This window comes from Schistosoma mansoni (genome assembly GCF_000237925.1).
Source record: "Schistosoma mansoni, WGS project CABG00000000 data, chromosome 3 unplaced supercontig 0077, strain Puerto Rico, whole genome shotgun sequence".
Classification (NCBI taxonomy): Eukaryota; Metazoa; Platyhelminthes; class Trematoda; order Strigeidida; family Schistosomatidae; genus Schistosoma; species Schistosoma mansoni.
In genome coordinates, this window is record NW_017386007.1 from 137,199 (window position 1) to 153,395 (window position 16,197).

The following is a 16,197-nucleotide window of genomic DNA, read 5'->3' on the forward strand; positions in this document are numbered from 1 at the left end:
TCAACATAGTGCACGCAGTGTCGAGCCACCTAGACTAGTGGCCACATTGCAACTTGATCGATAGCATTCGATCAGCACTAAGAAGGACTTGACACACATGACATTGATCACCATCCAGTGGTCAATCAATTGTGAGTACTTAAGTCCAAGAGATATTAGAAAATGTGGATCTTAAATTATGATTCTTTCAATAAGTTATAATATGTTACCTTATTTGGATTAAACTAACAATTTTGGTTAAATTGAAATATTTTCTCTAATCAAATCATGATTTCAAATTTCAATTTCAATAAACAACTTACTTGTTTGAATTAGGCTCAATTGACCTTGTTAATAAAACTAAACAATTTATGAATTCTTTTATTATTATTCACAAAAAAATGTATTCTGAATAGAAAAGTAGTGTAAATTCACTTAGTGTTGTTTGTTTTGAATCTTCCCATTACTGTTTAGGACTGTAATTGATCAGTTTCTTATTGGCATATGTGCATACTGTGAGGACTGCCTTGATATTACCTGAAGTCACAAGCATTATAAGTAAATACGGATAGTAGCTAGCAGTGAAATCTAGTTTGACGTGCGTGTCGTCATATTTGGGACTCGTCAGCTAGATGTACCTTCATCTGAGAGTTGATGTTCACTCTAGAACTCGAACCCAGTACCGTTCGCTTCAAACACCATCGCATTATCCACTCACCTACTGAGTCCTGATAGCCACTTGCTTGTGCAATGGGGTGAAATTTAAATTCACTTGGTATTGTTTGTTTGAATCTTCCCATTGATGTTTAGGACTGTAAGTGGTCAGTCTCTTATTGGCATATGTGCATACTGTGCATATTGCCTCAATATAATTGGTACATTCAACTGATAAGTTTCAAATAGGGCGAAATGCACGTCCTGAATTTTCACTGCTAACCACTATCCAACTTCGATTGGAAAAATGGTATGTTCACAGTTTTCTATTGTATGTGATTAATGCTGATTAGAAAGTAGTTACCTGGAGAAGTGTTGACAATATCAATGAATGTATACAGATGAATTGAATGTTATGGTTGTATGACAGTATGAAAGTACACTATTTTCAATCCTTATCACTATTTACTAAAGAAATATGAATATTTAAGATGATTTCATTGAAAACCTGGAAGTAGTGGATGGCCATTTCGTCTTAGTACAGAATTCCTCAACAGTGCTTATCCACGATCCCGCACCGAAGAGGTTCAAATTCAGGACCTTCGGTCTGGCGCGCGAACGCTCCACCTTTAGACCATTGAGTCGACATCTAATGGTGTTATTGTTTAACTCCAACCAATCCACAATATTGTGCAACCATCCACCATTGTCTTTAGTAAGTAACTTCCTCACAACGGACACATTTTGACTCCACTGGTCACATTTACTCACTAGAACTCCAGCAAACACAACTTAAAACCAGTCACTACTAAGCACATTATGATTATTGTCAGAATGAGAGTTTGTAGAAACTGTTGTAATTCAATAGTTGAATCCATAAATAGATTTATACTAGACCAGCCTGGAAAATCTGAAAACACTGGATAGCACACTGCTGAAGAGTCCTATACTATGACGAAAAGGTCGTCCAGTGCTTCCAATTCTTCTGACTTAAATCGACTCATGAATTCATCCATTAAATGACTACATTCTTCACATAACCCCCTTACTAATAACAGTCATAAATATTAAACTATATCTTTCATGCTTCATTTTAGATTGTAATAGGTCAGTGAAGATAAACAATAGTTACTATTAATGATAATCATCTCAATTGTACACATAAAAAAAAGAGAACATAATACATGATGACCTTAATAGAGTACTGATAAACCTTCTCTGGTGAAATAACCATACAAGTGATTTTATTGTTTTACAAAGGTCATAAGTCTAATCAAAAAGGTCATAATGGTTAGGGAAAGAAAAGTGGTAAGTCAATACATGACTTATTTTTTTACCTTCAGTATGAATACAAGTATTTATTAAGGTTTAATATCAAAGGACAGTATACTATGAGCTGAATACTTAACTTGTCTCGTTCATTTACATGCGATGCCTAGTAGCCAACTTTGTTTATCATCTTATCTATAGAATGTAGCCTTTTCAAGATGAAGAATATAGTCTTATTTGGCCATAGTTATATTCAAAGCATTACTTGTAAACGGTGAAACCATCAGATAAGTAATCCTGAAGTTAGATGTAGGATATTAAATAAATATGTTTAACAAGTTAGGAGCGCTGCCGATTTTCACCGACTAAAGTAACTGAAACTTGTTAAATGTATGGCCTTTGACTTCTCACATAGATACGAAGTGCTGATTTGGGTTTATTTATTTATTTAAACACATAAACATTATTACAAGGAGGCACCAAATAGATATGCGCCACATAAATCATTCAACTTTTGTGAAGGCTGGGATACTGCTCGGGTTCCCAGACTGAAACAGGTGGTTTACTTAGGAGGCCACACCTGGAACCTTTGACCTAGAGGTCTGATCCACAAGGCAATGGAGCATCGTAAGGAGATGCATTCCCATGGTAGCCGATGACCAACGATTGATTCATATGCCATTTGTTCCCTCAGGATACTGGAGCCCATGTGAACCATTGGTTAGGAATCAGGGTTTCCCAACTCTACTATGTGGACTTTCCCGTATCCAGTAACCCGGTTAAAGCGCAGGACATTCGCTTTTCGTCCTCTCAATTTCGTAAACAACAGTAATGCCACGAGAAGTCAATGAGTAAGACTTGGGTAGGATATTCTGAAAGGAAGTACAGGTTAGTCAAATGAAAACTTGGGATCGATACTTGGAACTATTAATTTATTAGTAGATCTAGACTACTTGGTTGGGCTTAGTACGATAATCTTGATCTATGGCTAAAGATGTTTAGTAGTTCAATACTTGTCACAATAGTTCAAACGAAATGATTCCACGTATCTCTATATGATTCGAATCTTACTATTCAATCATATCTTTTATTACCTTTAGGTAACAGCGTTTTATAGGAGAGGACAAATGAGCTTCCAGCTGAAGAGGAAATTAGGAAAAGACCGTTGGAAGTGGATAGGACATACATTAAGGAAATCACCAATGTGCATTACAAGGCAATCACTAACTTAGAATCCGAAAGGGAAGCGGAAAAGAGAAAGGCCAAAAAACACATTACGTCGGGAAATAGAAGCAGATATGAAAAGGATGAATAACAACTGGAAAGGAAGGCTCAGGACAGGGTTGGATGGAGAATTCTGGTGAGCGGCCTGTGCTCCTCAACGAGGGGTAACAGGCTTAAGTAAGTAATTACCTTTAGAATGTCGAACTAATTACTGGAGCTAAATAAGGGTTATAAACCAGTTTGAGGAGTTTTGAATTATGATTTACAATTGATGGTTAAGGTGAAGAATTAGATTTAAAGTTTTGACCATGAACTAACATCAATCAAAATAACAAAATGCTCTTAGACCAAATGGATGAATAAAATTTCGCGCTAAAATCCCAAATCCTAAACCTGATTACTTCGTCCATAAATTATAGTCTCACCATCATAACTTGTATCGATGTATATTTGTCTCATATTCTTTACGGATTATTACTGACTAACATACCACAAAAACTTCATGATATAACCACTTGATGTTGTATACTTGTACCTTCCCAATTGTTATTTAGGACTGCAATTGATCAGTCTCTTATTGACATATGTGCATCCTATGTGGACTGCTTCGATATTGCCTGAAGTCACAAGCTTTATAAGCAAAGATGAATAGTGGCTAGCAGTGGAATCCAGAACGCGCGATACTTTATCCTATTTAGGACTCTTCAGCTGGATGTACCTACATCTCAGAGTTGATGTTCACTCTGGGACTCGAACCCAGTAACTTTCACTTCAAGCGCCATCGCATTATCCATTCAGCTACTGAGTCCTGATAGCCACTTGCTTGTGCGATGGTGTAAAGTTTAAATTCATTCAATATTGTTTGTTTGAATAATCCCATCGATGTGTTAGGAATGCAACTGGTCAGTGTCTTATTGGCATATGTGCATCCTGTGTATATGGCCTCGATATAGTCTTAATTCACAAGCATGGTAAGCAAAGATTATTATATTATTATTATTATTATTCTAAATTGTAATAAATAAATAGACATTCAGTAATTCAATTCATTATGTAATATGATAAAAATCTGAAAATTGTTGGTATGTAAATGACCTTTGTTTATTTATTTTCTTTAGAGAATTCAATAGTTGCATAGATACTAAAAAAAGTCATAAACTAGAAAATCAGTCAGTTAGTAATAAAATTCACTTAGTATTGTTTGTTTAAATTTTCTTATTGATGTTTAGGATTGTAATTGATCAGTCTCTTACTAGCCATATGTACATCATGTGTGGATTGGGTCAGTAGATAACATGATGGTGTTTGAAGTGAACAGTACTGGGTTCGAGTCCCTGAATGAACATCAACTCTGAGATGCAGGCATATACAGCTGACGAGTTCCAAATAGGACTTGACGCGCGTCAAACTGGATCCCACTCCTAGCCACTATCCATCTTTGATTATAATGCTTGTGAATTAAGGCTATATCGAGGCAATATGCACAGGATGCACATATGCCAATAAGAGACTGATCAATTGCAGTCCTAAACATCAATGGAAAGATTCAAACAAACACTACTAAGTGAATTTAAACTTCACTCTATTGCACAAACAAGTGGCTATCAGGACTCAGTAGGTGAATGGATAACGCGATGGCGCTTGAAGCGAAAGGTACTGGGTTCGAGTCTCATAGTGAACATCAACTCTCAGATGCAGGTACATCCATCTGACGAGTCCCAAATAGGACGAAGTATCGCGCATCCTGGATTCCACTGTTGACCACTATCTATCTTTGATTATGATGTTAGTAATAATAGTAGAAACAGGTACATATTAGAAGTTAGTTCTATTAAAGTAACAGTCATCAATCAGATCCATTCAAGTTTTCGATTCTGACAGTATAATTTTTATGTTATATAAACAAAGAAACCATTATATCAGTATAGGGTGTGTGGGAGATGTAGTATTTCTAAAAGTGAAATTCATGAGTGTGATCTAAGCCCAACCTATATGAAAAACACTGGAAACAAGATCATGGATCGATTAAAGTTAGACATTAACACCATTGGATGTCGGTTCTATGGTCTAGAGGTTAGGCGTTGGCACGCGAGATCAACGGTCCTGCGTTTGAGTTCCACATGCGGGATAGTGGATATTCATTGCTGAGGAGTTTTGAACTAGGATGCAACGGCCATCCAGTACTTCCAGGTTTTCAATGGTGGTCTAGCTGAAATGTACTCATGAATTCAACAATTACTCATGAAGAAATCGTAAACAGAGGGAAAATGCTAATGATAAGAGATTTTCGTCAGTAGAGATTGATGGATACTAAATACTTATGAATAGTTTGTTCAAATGATTCCTACATCTATTTCATAGTATGGATGATAATGAAAATCTTATATTTAAATTCACCTGTCTCCAAAAAGTTCCTATATTTGATTTGGATGTGAAGATATTCCATCTAAAGGGGATTCTTATCAACTATTTAGTTTATACAAATGTAGACTAATAATGATGAAAAATAACAACAATATATTCTAATCTTAATTCAGATCACAAACTGGTCTAAGTTAGTCATTGAAAATCTGGAAGCACTGACCATTTGTCTTAACCATGTGTAGGACTGTTCACCAATGATCATCCATGACCCTACCACCGGGGATAGAAGACCAGGATCCTTAGTTTCGCCTACCAACTCTGAACTTCCAGATAATTCAGTTGGCGTACAAAGGTTTACATTTCTAAATCTAATCAATCCATCATATAAAGCAGTTGAAAATATACATGTTTCGATATAACAAGTTAGCAACAATATACTTGATATTGATTGTATAAGAGTTAGATTTGATTCATTGAATGGTAAAAGATGAATATACCTTATTCCTTCAAAATTTTTCATCTCAACACTCTTTTCTCCTTGATTCCGGACAAAATATTCATTAAAACACTTTGTTACGTTCTAGTGACTGTTATCTTGTATTATACAATGAGATATAACCTATTAACAAAATCAGAAGGGATTTTGTAGAGATTTCAGTATTTTTCATAGTTGAAATCATGAGTCAATGGAAGGTAGATCACCATGGAAAACCTGGAAGTACTGGACGGCCGTTTCATCCTATTATGGGACTCCTCGGTGGTAGTGCGCATCTAGGATCCAGCACTCACAAGATTCGAAAACATGGGAATAAGATAAGCTTTACTTTAAACATATTGACATTAAGTCGATTAGTCAATGTGAAATACTTTACATCATAGATGTTAAAAGCATTAAATAGTTGTCAGGTATAGAGTATTCATATGCTATTACGATGATTAGGTGAATTGCATTAAACTATGTGTGTACATTAGAAAAAAAGTTATGAGGTTGGATATTGAAAGATTCTAAGTTAAGAAACAAAAAAAACAATATAATACTTAATCTGTAAAACCAAAAGCTGATGAGCAATGATGGATAGTGGCTAGAAGTGGAATCCAAGACGTGCGTTTCGTCCTATTTGGGGCTCTTCAGCTGTATTTCAGAGTTGATGTTCAATCTGCAACTCGAACCCAGTACCTTTCGCTTCAAACGCCTTCGCGTTTTCCATTCAGCTACTGAGTCCTGATAGCCACTTGCTTGTGCGATAGGGCGAAGTTTAAATTCATTTATTGTTGTTTGTTTGAATCTTCCCATTGATATTTAGAACTGCAATTGATCACTTATTGGCATATGTGCATACTTATGAATTAAGACAATATCGAGGCAATATGCACAGTATGCACATATGCCAATAAGAGACTGACCAGTTACAGTCCTTAAATATCAATGGGAAGATTCAAACAAACACTACTAAGTGAATTCAAAAGCTAATGAATTTAAACATTTATTATCCGCTTCAACCTTAATTCCTTCCGTTGAAGCTAACTAGTAATTCTCATTATAAAGAGTAACCACTATGGTTCAGTTATCAGAAATGGTTTAGAGAAATATGTTAAAGTGACACCTCCCCTAATAACTTTAATGAGTGAGATAAGTAATACTATCTAGGCAATTCATATCAAATCTATTTATAACTATAAATTATTATTTAGTGAGTTAATTACAACTTTAGTGTAGTCTACTTATATCCATATAAGTAGTGCATGGTGATAGTCAGACATAGAATATGTTTTGGCAGAAGATCGATAAGGAACGAACAGGGATGAAGCGTAATCGGTACGAAAATGCATGAACAATGATAATCAAAGAAGACGGACTGATATTTGCAGAAGGAACAGTGAAGATTGAGACAATTGATTGTTATTTTGCAAATTAACTTTTTCCTACTTTATTGTTATCAGAATTTAGTGAGATAACCAGTGTTCTGGTTTTTTCACCTCGTTTACTCTGCAACTTAGATAGCAGGATATCTGGGTCTTCACTATTCAGAGCGTTGTCCAGGAACGGTGAGAACCTGCTCTTCACTTCCACGGAGTACTGATAGGCGTGGTCAACACCAGCTATGACTACAGAACACACTGTGAACGAACAGTCAACATGATCATCGCAGAGGAACGGGATGAGACAATTGATTGAAAGTTGAACTATAAACCCTGTTGTATTGTAATGAACAAGAACACAAGTGGAGATAGTCGAATGTATATGAACACAAAATTACAGAATATCTTAGTAAAATGTCAATCAATTGTCTCAAAACTTGACTGTTCCTTTTGCAAATATCAGTCAACTGTCTCAAACTTCATTGTTCTTTCATTTCCACACCAATCATTTATCGGTTTAGTTCTCTTTTATTTGATCTTTTTAACCTTCTGCCTACAGACATGTTACTTTCGATTGATGATACATACTACTTATATTCTATCGACATCAGTAGCATACACCACAGTATGGTATTCTTTAATTAATTTTAATTTCATAAATGGTAGTCTGAATCAAACTGTAAAGCGTTTAGGTGGGTCTCAAGGTATTCTAGCTCAGCAAACAAAAGAACAGAGTGAAATCCTGAGCAAACTATGCGCACAAACCGTATATTACTGGTGGGCACCGATTTCAAGCATAAGGAGAAACATTCTCTGAAACTCTCCAAGAATAATCACTCGGGGTTTAAAATATTGAGAAGCATGTGCTGAACACTGACTGACAGTATTCAGGGAATACTATGGACATGTTAGGTTTGTTCTCGGTGTGTTTAGGGACTTGAATGTTGGGTCTCATGAACTCTCTGGCGTACGTACAGGATTGAAACAAAGGCAGCGCAAGCTCACCTGGACTGGATCCTAATAAACAATTAATTATACGCCATTCTATTAAAAGTGACAGTAATAACTCTAAAGATAGTAGCACGTGATATTAATTGTACGTTTTCTCTGCCTTCACTCCCACTGAAGTTCAAATGAAGTAAAAATGAGTTATACAGAGAGCCCTTCACCACTTAAAAATCAAAACACTCAGAAGTAGTAATCATTGCCAGTGATTTTAATTTGATAAATGGCAGTCTGAATCAAACTGTAAAGCATTTAGGTGGGTCTCAAGGTATTCTAGCTCAGCAAACAAAAGAACAGAGTGAAATCCTGAGCAAACTATGCGCACAAACCGTATATTATTGGTTAGCACCGATTTTAAGCATAAGGAGAAACATTGTGTAACCTAGTGATCCCTAACATCAATGCAAAGATGTACACAAATTATTCATATATAGTTATCATTATTTGTTGGGAAGGTTGTTCGGAAAGCCATCTGTCCTTCTACAGAAGATACCTAGACTCTTATCATGCTGTTGTGAGAACATACATTTCTGTACATTTTAGTGGATGTAGAAAAATCACAACAAGACAATCTCTTAGATGTAAGATTGAAAGTGAATAGGTCAGTGATACATTCAGAGATAAAATAGGTAAACATTTGGTCGATCAAGACAGAAATTTCATAAAGAAGCTTAATAATGTATTCAAATAGTTTTGAGTACAAACGTCATATCTGGCGATGACTTAACTCCAAGGGTTATGGCAGACAAGTGAATTTCGGTAGCATTAACTGAATCACTAAATGTTCGAAAACCCATCTAGTCAGGCTTGGCGATCTATGCAGAGAAACTACAGCCCAAACTTAAACTAACAAAACGTTTTCACAATAATTTTGAACAGTGACTTGGGATAAAAGCAAAAGAGTTTGAACAAGCACTGGTGATAAGTAAAACTAGACAATTCTATCGACTTATCAAAGAAATAAGTAGTAAGAAGACTGAGATTATCAGAACATTATGAATAATCAGCCTGTTAATTGGTTCATTTAACACAATTTTCTAGCTGTATATACTATATATTGATCAGATTTTCAGAAACACAACCACTTGGAATTTTGTTCCAGGCTAAGCCCTCTCTCTTTCTGTTATTCCAATTTACAGAAATGAGTAATCCAGGCTTAACATATTACAATCGATTGACCACTGGATGGTGATCGATGTCATGTGTGTCAAGTCCTTCTTAGTGCTGATCGAATGCTGACTAGTGCCAAGTAGCACGAAACCCGTATCCAGGGTTTCCTGTTGACCACCTCCAACCACCAACTTATCTCTAACATATTATATAAGGACTTGAGAACACACTATTGTTTAATTGAAATGTGTTTTCAATTTAATCTTGTAAGGTTCAATTCACATATCATAGTCTGTCAGTTTCTATGTAGTATAGGTGCAAATATAATCCAGAATCAACGATAAAAATTATTAGACGGGGTTTTGTAGAGATTTCAGTATTTTTCATAGTTGAAATCATGAGTCAATTGAAGCTAGACCACCATGGAAAACCTGGAAGCACTGGACGGCTGTTTCGTCCAATGGTGGGACTCCTCAACAGTACGCATTCATGACCCCGCACTCGCGAGATTCCAACCGAGGACCTACCAGTCTTGTGCCAGAGCACTTAACCAATAGACCATTGAGCCGGCATCCAACCACGTCTGTTGTGAGATAAAAACTCACTGAAGACAATTGGTGAACGGTTGCTCAAACTTTGTGGATTGGTTGAAGTTAGAAATTAACACTGTTGGATGCCGTCTCAGTGTTTATAGAGGTGAGGCGCTCGCGTATGAGACCGTTAGGTCCTGGGTTGGAAACTCGCGAGTGCGAGATCGTGGATGCGCACTGCTGAGGAGTCCCATAATAGGACGAAACGGCCGTCAAGCAGTGCTTCCAGGTTTTCCATGGTGGTCTAGCTTCAATGTAGTCATCATTTCAACTATATAAAGTCAATCTAACACTTAATCTTTAAGACATAAATGCTTAACCAACTGACTGTATAAAATATGTAGCGGTTTATATCTAGCTAACTAGAAGATACTTTGTATATTAGGGGAGCATGAAGCATTAATACAAGCTTCAGATTAATAAAATCTTGACATTGAAACTAGAAGTAGATGGTTTAACCCCCGCTACATAACTATCACTTTTGACAAATCAATATCTCTGTGCTTGTAGTATCTAAATAAACGCTAGGAATAGGTTCGCTGATTGTTGTCGAAAAAAAAAATTACTTACATTTTAAATATTCTCTATAATTAGGTGCTTTTAAACGTTGTAAATTAGTTGAAGGATCCATCCAATTATCACAACCTCCTGGTGGTAATAATAAACAATCCTCTTCTATAAGTGGTAATTTACGTTGAGTTGGAGTAAATGGTAAATGCATTTTTTTTAAATTTTGATGATTAGAATATTCAATAGATCGTTTTGAATCAACTGTATAATATTGATTAGGACTATGGAATAGATCAGTGTTCATATTGATTTGACGAGGATACCGATTCCTGTTTATTGGATTGTTATAGTGATCATATCCATAACGATCTTCCGAAAGGAATGATCTCGGCGATATGTATGTCATATAGTTAGGATATCTAGTATATCGTTTAGAATTATGCCGATTATGATAAGTGTTATAATGTGTAGTTGATCGGATGGGAGATAGTGTTGTTTGATAATTATTATTTTCATAAATCCATCTTTTTTGTGATGTTTGTATTTGAACAGTATTTGGACAACTAGATGGTATATTCATAAAGAATGATTGAGGTGCATTACGTAACTGTCCACAAATAGATAGAAGAGATAGGCATGTTGATTGACAAGGTATATCATGAATCTAGAAGATATTGGAGAACAATAAGAAACAGAAAAGAAGGTAGCTGATTATTTTCATAACCGAATTGTATTCGTAAATAAAAAATACATGGCCTAAATGTAGAAGGAAGTCACTTTTACCAGGTACCTTTGTGATAACACAACAAACTGAATACTTAAAACAGGAGACTTGCTATGATTCCCTTGACGCAAGGATAAAAAAAAACATTGATGGTGTGGTGTGTACTACTGATTTCAACAGATATAAATAATATGTATCATCCATTGAAAGTGAAATGACTGGAGGCAGAAGGTTAAAGAAGATAGAAGAAAAGAGAATGAAAACGAGAGCAGAGAATGATTGGTGTGGAACTAAAAGAACAATGAATTCTGAGATAGTTGACTGATATTGTGCAAATGAAGTATTTACTGTATGGTTCTCAGATTTTATGAAGAGATACTGTGATTTCGTATACAGATACACTTGGCTATCCCTTACTTGTGTTCACGTTCACTGCAAGATAATCAGTATAATTACTACTACTACTACTACTTATACTAATAGTACTACTACTACTGTAGTGAACAAAACACCGGTTGCGGACAATCGAATGTACTTAAGCACAAATTATAGATTATCTCACTAAATTCTGATAATCATACAGTAAAGAGTTAATTTGCAAAATAACAATCAGTTTTTTCAATCTTCACTGTTCCTTCTGTAAATATCAATCCATCTTCTCTGATTTCATTGTTCATGCATTTTCCTACCGATTGCGCTTCATTTTAGTTCTTTCCTTACAGGTCTTCTGCCAAAATACATTCTATGTCTGACCATCACCATATACTACTTATGTGGATATAAGTAGACCACACTACACTTGTCCCCCCTCCTTAAAGCATTCTTTTATGCGATGGTTCTGTGCGCCGTGTGCACCTTTTTCTTGTACTGTAGTCTGTGCCAAGCTCTCCGTCAAAATATCGAGTCTGCGGCGCGCTAACTTCCATAGCTCTACTACTACTACTACTACTAATATTACTGTTAGTACTACTACTATTACTATTACTACTACGACTACTACTACTGCTACGACTACTACCACCACTACGACTACTACTACTACTACGACGACGACTACTACTACTACTAATAGTACTACTACTAATACTAATACTACCACTACTACTACTACTACTACTACTACTACGACGACGACGACTACTACTACTAATAGTACTACTACTAATACTAATACTACCACTACTACTACTACCAATATCGATACCAATACTACTGATAATATTAATAACATTATTTAATGAAACGTGAAATATTTTACCCCTTTTTTCTTGAACATTCCTGATTCATAAACAGGATGTACATACCATCCTTGTATAGAAATCGAATAAAGAAAACATCTTCACCTTTCTTTCCCTTACTAACTTGAATCTCATATACTTAATCCAATTACCTTAATAAAAATCTTATATGAATTCAAATGATCTATTACAACATAATTCAACTAGATGGGAATGATATCCCCTCTTGAATAGGCTATTCAATATTCAATATACCATATGTATGTATATGAGATGATCTACTTGGCGCCATTTTAATATCGTATTTCTGATACAATTAGGAAAACCCATTCCGCTTTATGTACGATGATGTACACTTCATCATATTGAAAATGATAGAGTTTAGCTGGTTTATAATCATTATTATTGATAATTTTATTTATGAATTCTATAATAGTAAATAGTTATTTACAATTATTTATGAATTGTGTTACATTTTGTCTACTGTCCTTCCCTACCCCCTCCGCACTCCCCCTTCACCTAACTTTTTTTTTCATGTCATTTATTTATTTATATTTATTTGTTGAATCGAATTTTCGTAGTTGAAATTATGAATCAATCGAAGCTAGACCACCATGGAAAACCTGGAAGCACTGGATCGTGAATGTGTACTACTGAGGAGTCCCATAATAGGACGAAACGGCCGTCTAGTGCTTCCAGGTGGTCTAGCTTCAATTGAATCATGATTTCAACTTAAAAAAATACTAAATTCTCCACAAAACCCCTTCTTATCTAGAATCGAATTTTAATATAAGTAAGGAATTGATATGGTAACTAATGATTACAAAATGTTATTACTTTAAAGTACTAGAAAGTATTGATTGTTACTAGCCGATGTTGCTATCTAATGGATGTTTGAAAATTTAATCAACATTTTGATAAACATATTGAAATGATGAATAAGATTAAGAATTCAAGTGAATTAGTGAACATCAACTCTGCAAGATGCAGGTACATCCAGCTGACGAGTCTCAAATAGGACGAAACGCACCTTGTCCTGGATTCCACTACTAGCCACTATCCATCTTTGGTTATAATGAATTTAGTGTTTTTTTGAATGATCTGAACAAGAAAGTTAAATTACGAATTTCTTGTTGTCTTTTTGGATTATATCATCTGTTCTTAGTTTATTCAGGAGTGAATCAACTTCCACATGGCTTAGAAAAACTTAAAAGACTAAAAGATAAGTCTACATAACTCATAGGTAATCAATTCTTACCAACAATGTTGCTTTTGTTTTCATGACCGATTAATGTAAACTTATTTAAAAACTACAAATAGATTCTAGTAAGCAACAATTAGATCAGTAAACAATGATACGTGAATAAATAACAATTGCCCCCGAATGCCCTAGTATGGCCGAGAATGGGGAGGGGCCGTCCTCTCTCTCGAAATGCTCTCACACGGCCACGCGTATACAGCCTCTGCCAGGAAAGTCCTATTCACTGCCTTCTTGCACTACGGGTGTTGTTTATGAAATTGAGAGGACGAAAAGCGAATGTCCGGTGCTTTAACCAGGTTGGTAGATACGAAGGGTTTATCTAGGGGAGTTGGAAAACCCTGATTCCAAACCAATGGTTAACATGGGAGAAGTCTAAATCGTCCAGCTGGATTCCAGCTGTCCGCCGTATCCCGTTCTTCCCTCTAGATGTTGACGTTTTCATAGTCCAGTCGATCACCAATAGAAAGAGAAAGGGTGAGAGTAAGCAACCTTGCTTGACACCGGTCTTTACCTCGAATGAGTCAGTGAGCTATACTCTATGCACGACTTCGCGGTTTAATCCATCATAGGAATTCCGTATGATATTGACTATCTTCTCAGGCAAGCCGTAGTGCCGAAGAGAATCCATAGTGTTGTCCTGTCTACGCTATCAAATGCTTTCTCGTAGTCAATGAAGTTAATGTAGAGTGATGAATTCCATTCGATTGATTGTTCCACAATGATCCGTAGAGTTGCGATTTGGTCTGTACACGATCGATCCTTACGGAATCCAGCTTGTTGATATGTAAGCTGGGCATCTACGGAGTCCTTCATTTCGTTTAATAGCACTCTATTGAAGACTTTTTCTGGTATTGAGAGGAGATTGTTGTCTCTGTAATTCTCACACCTGCTGAGATCGCCTTTCTTTGGTATCTTGATCAGGTGTTCTTGACTATAAACTTAACTAATTCTAATTTGTTTACGAATTTTTCCAGAGGCGTCAAAGCTCATAACCACAATTGATGTACCAGCCAATTGGAGTTGGTGAAGCCTCATTGGTGGATTAAAATGGTTCTTTTGGCATAAATACTCTCTTTTTGAGGCACTTATACCTAAGACGTGGATATGTTTTCGTGAGGAAATAGTTAGAACCCCTTGAGTATTGGCGCGCGGGCATGGCACAGAGACAAGTGTACATTATGTACATACCTGTGACACAGATTTTCACTTACACGTTCCATGGCATACCTCATTGTGTAGATAGCCGCCGCTCCATTAATTCGCTTTTGCTACACTTCTTGTTTTTTTTTACAGGCCCGTTTCTTAAGTATTCTCTTGGAATTTTTTTTGACGGAATGCAAATAGTCTAGTTTGGATCGTTTCGGGAGAGACCAGCACACACATCTTACGCATATACCTACATACGTAACTTCACAAGCCGAAACTCAAGCAATTCATACATATTTATGCATACACAAGAGATAGCCCTTTACAATTTTAACTCCAGGAATTTAGGTCTCTGATCAATTTCGATAACATCAGAGTGGCTGATTAGTTCGATCTCCACCAACCGCCCAATTTAGCTAACAATGTTTCCCCTATTTACGCAGCAGCGCCACAAAGAAGCCTATGGTTTTATTTTGCTGCCGATTAAAATGTTTTCCACCTCATTGTTTGTGTTCACTAACCCAGATTGTATGCTGTCTGCCAGACCATAAACAAATTTGCGTAAAAGTAGTATTGTTTATTAGAATAGTCTATTGTGTTGTAATTAACAAAAACATATTGAGAAGGGGTTTTGTTGCTCAAAATCGTGGATTGGTTGAAGTTAGACATTAACACCGTTGAATGCCGGCTCAGTGGTCTATCGGTCAAGTGCTCCGGCGCGAGACTGGTAGATCCTGGGTTGGAATCTCGCGAGTACGGGATCGTGGATGCGCACTGTTGAAGAGTCCCATAATGGGTTTTCGATGGTGGTCTAGCTTCAATTGACTCATGATTTCAACTATGAAAAACATGTTGGTCAATTCACTTTTTTATGTCATAAATTTAGGAACCTCAAGGAGGTTTAATTTATTGCCGATACAAAATCCTTTTTGAGGATCTTGAAGTAAAATATAATGCAGTATTACGTAATGCTATTATTCTTTGGTTAGGTTTTGAAGATGTTCTTAAATGACCCTTAGATATTATGGAGGAAAAGATAATACTCCCTAAAGAATATATATGAGCTTCTATGTAGGAATGGTATTTGGGTTTTTCATTCCTTTGTGATATTTCTTTCAGACTAAATGTACTGATTGGGAAATTTCAAGATAATCATCACTTTGAACATGAACGTTACGCAATATATAGGGTCTTAATCAGAAGGGGTTTTGTAGAGATTTCAGTATTTTTAATAGTTGAAATGATGAGTCAATTGAAGCTAGA

At 36.0% G+C, this 16,197-nt stretch overlaps 1 protein-coding gene across 1 annotated transcript in view; it reads right to left on the bottom strand.

The window, feature by feature from the left end:
• Smp_160010 (hypothetical protein) overlaps window positions 1-16,197 on the bottom strand; it is a gene marked incomplete at both ends in the record, with an annotated part of 23,918 nt that overhangs the window by 6,381 nt on the left and 1,340 nt on the right. Inside the window, one exon of the mRNA XM_018791364.1 lies at window positions 10,626-11,229. Coding sequence (XP_018645425.1) covers window positions 10,626-11,229 — 604 coding nt within the window. The remainder of the gene's footprint in view (window positions 1-10,625; window positions 11,230-16,197) is intronic.